We start from the raw sequence: 1,674 nt of genomic DNA on the forward strand, positions 1-1,674 counted from the left end.
AAGCAGATCTCTTTTCAATTCAACAACCATACACATTTTGTTTCAGAGTTTGGAATCTTTGAATCTCTCAAAAGGAAACTTTGAATCAAGATATCAGATGTGCATAGAAAATTATATATTTCTATACACTTGTATAATTCTATTCACAAGGGCAGCAGTGGTTCAAGCCTACCAGCCTCTCCAAGGGAGGAGAAGAAACGACCTACTCCAGTGGAAGTTGAGTCTCGAAAACCCATGGGGCAGTTCTACTCTATCCTGTCGGGTCACCGTGTGTCGGAATCAACTCGATGACAGTGTACTTGAAGTTCTTTATGCACATAAGTAAATATTTTTGGTCCGTTTGCCTAAAGGTCCTTTTGCCTATTATAGTCAAAATGCAAACATATCAGTCATTACCATGTGCTGCCGTGTATTAAAACTGAGCCATACATAGCTCAACACAGTTGCCAAAAACACAGTCACAAGGAAACAGCTCTCCAGTCCTTAAAGAATCACTTGAGCTAACCCTCAACTTCAGGATTGTAACTGCACAAAGACACACACACACACACACACACACACACGCACACACACACACACACACAGCCCCTCAACCGCTCTTAGTTCACCCAGAAACGGAAAGGCGTCCCACTGAGAATCACAGCTCCTAAGGCAATTGGAATACCTCTCAATCCAGATAGCCTTATTAGACTCCGTCCATTTGTTAAAAATGTAACATCTATCAACACCACCAACACCAGCTGGGTAATTAAATTCCTGGTTTGAAGAAGTTTCAAAGTTCAAGTCCAACATCAACAACACCTGCCAAGTTTCCATTTACTTAATACACATGATATTTGGTCAAGCTTACTGTGAAAATGCAAAGCCGTTTGGGAAGGGGACATATCAAGATTTTAAAATCCTATTAATTAGTGTACACTTTCAGTTAAAATCAGAGCTGCCTCTAGTTGTAATTACAATCTTCGCATCAGAAAGGCAAAACCCGACAAGAGTTACTGTGGACAATTAAATCTGTTCTGGGGCTAGGATTCTGATCAATACACACTTTGCATCATAATCGAAAGCTGAATGGCTGGGCTGCCTACCCCACCCCCACAGCCTGTGGTGGAGTCGGTGGTTTATTTCTGGTCCCTGGCCCTCGCTGGGTAAGTAACTCTTTGCTCTATAATTTGCCCATCTCCTGTCAGGGCGAAGGAGAGCCCGATTCAAACTGCCTGTGTTTCCCGCCCCCTCCCCCGGAGTTTTGTACACATTTCCCATCACCACGGCGCTTGGGAGCCGGTAGCCCTTGTACCTGCCAAGTTCCTCGCCGGTGTCGTAGTAATCATCCACGTTTTCCTGCCTGAACACCGTCATGATCAACTGTCACGCCTCACAGAAGCCCTGTGCACTTGTGCTCCGCTCCCGAACCATCACCACCACTCGTGCGCCGCCGCGGGCCCCTCATGCATCTGGTCCTTAAAAGGATAATAATAATAATAAGGCATCAGTCTCCGACCCTTAAAATACTACTAATAACATGGCAACCCAAAAGGAAGTCGCCCTCCCCAGGGCTAAGACTGCCTTAGAAGACCGCGTCGCCCGCGGACGGTGCCTAGGAGACCCTGAGCTGCCCCTCCCCGCCGGGTGGAGAGGCGCACCCTTTGTTAAACCCCAGCCGGGGCCGCCCCCAGC

The 1,674-nt window shown here is 47.0% G+C and overlaps 1 protein-coding gene across 1 annotated transcript in view; it reads right to left on the reverse strand.

Moving 5' to 3' along the window:
- Nucleotides 1–1,452, reverse strand: part of DAPK1 (death associated protein kinase 1) — a 232,822-nt gene extending 231,370 nt beyond the window's left edge. The window contains exon 1 of the mRNA XM_004714598.2: nucleotides 1,295–1,452. Within this exon, the coding sequence (XP_004714655.1) occupies nucleotides 1,295–1,356 (62 nt within the window). The 5' untranslated portion in view covers nucleotides 1,357–1,452. The remainder of the gene's footprint in view (nucleotides 1–1,294) is intronic.
- Nucleotides 1,453–1,674: the final 222 nt, after the last annotated feature.

The sequence above is a fragment of the Echinops telfairi genome, unplaced genomic scaffold (assembly GCF_000313985.2).
Source record: "Echinops telfairi isolate 266 unplaced genomic scaffold, ASM31398v2 ScPeMD7_27;HRSCAF=92, whole genome shotgun sequence".
NCBI lineage: Eukaryota > Metazoa > Chordata > Mammalia > Afrosoricida > Tenrecidae > Echinops > Echinops telfairi.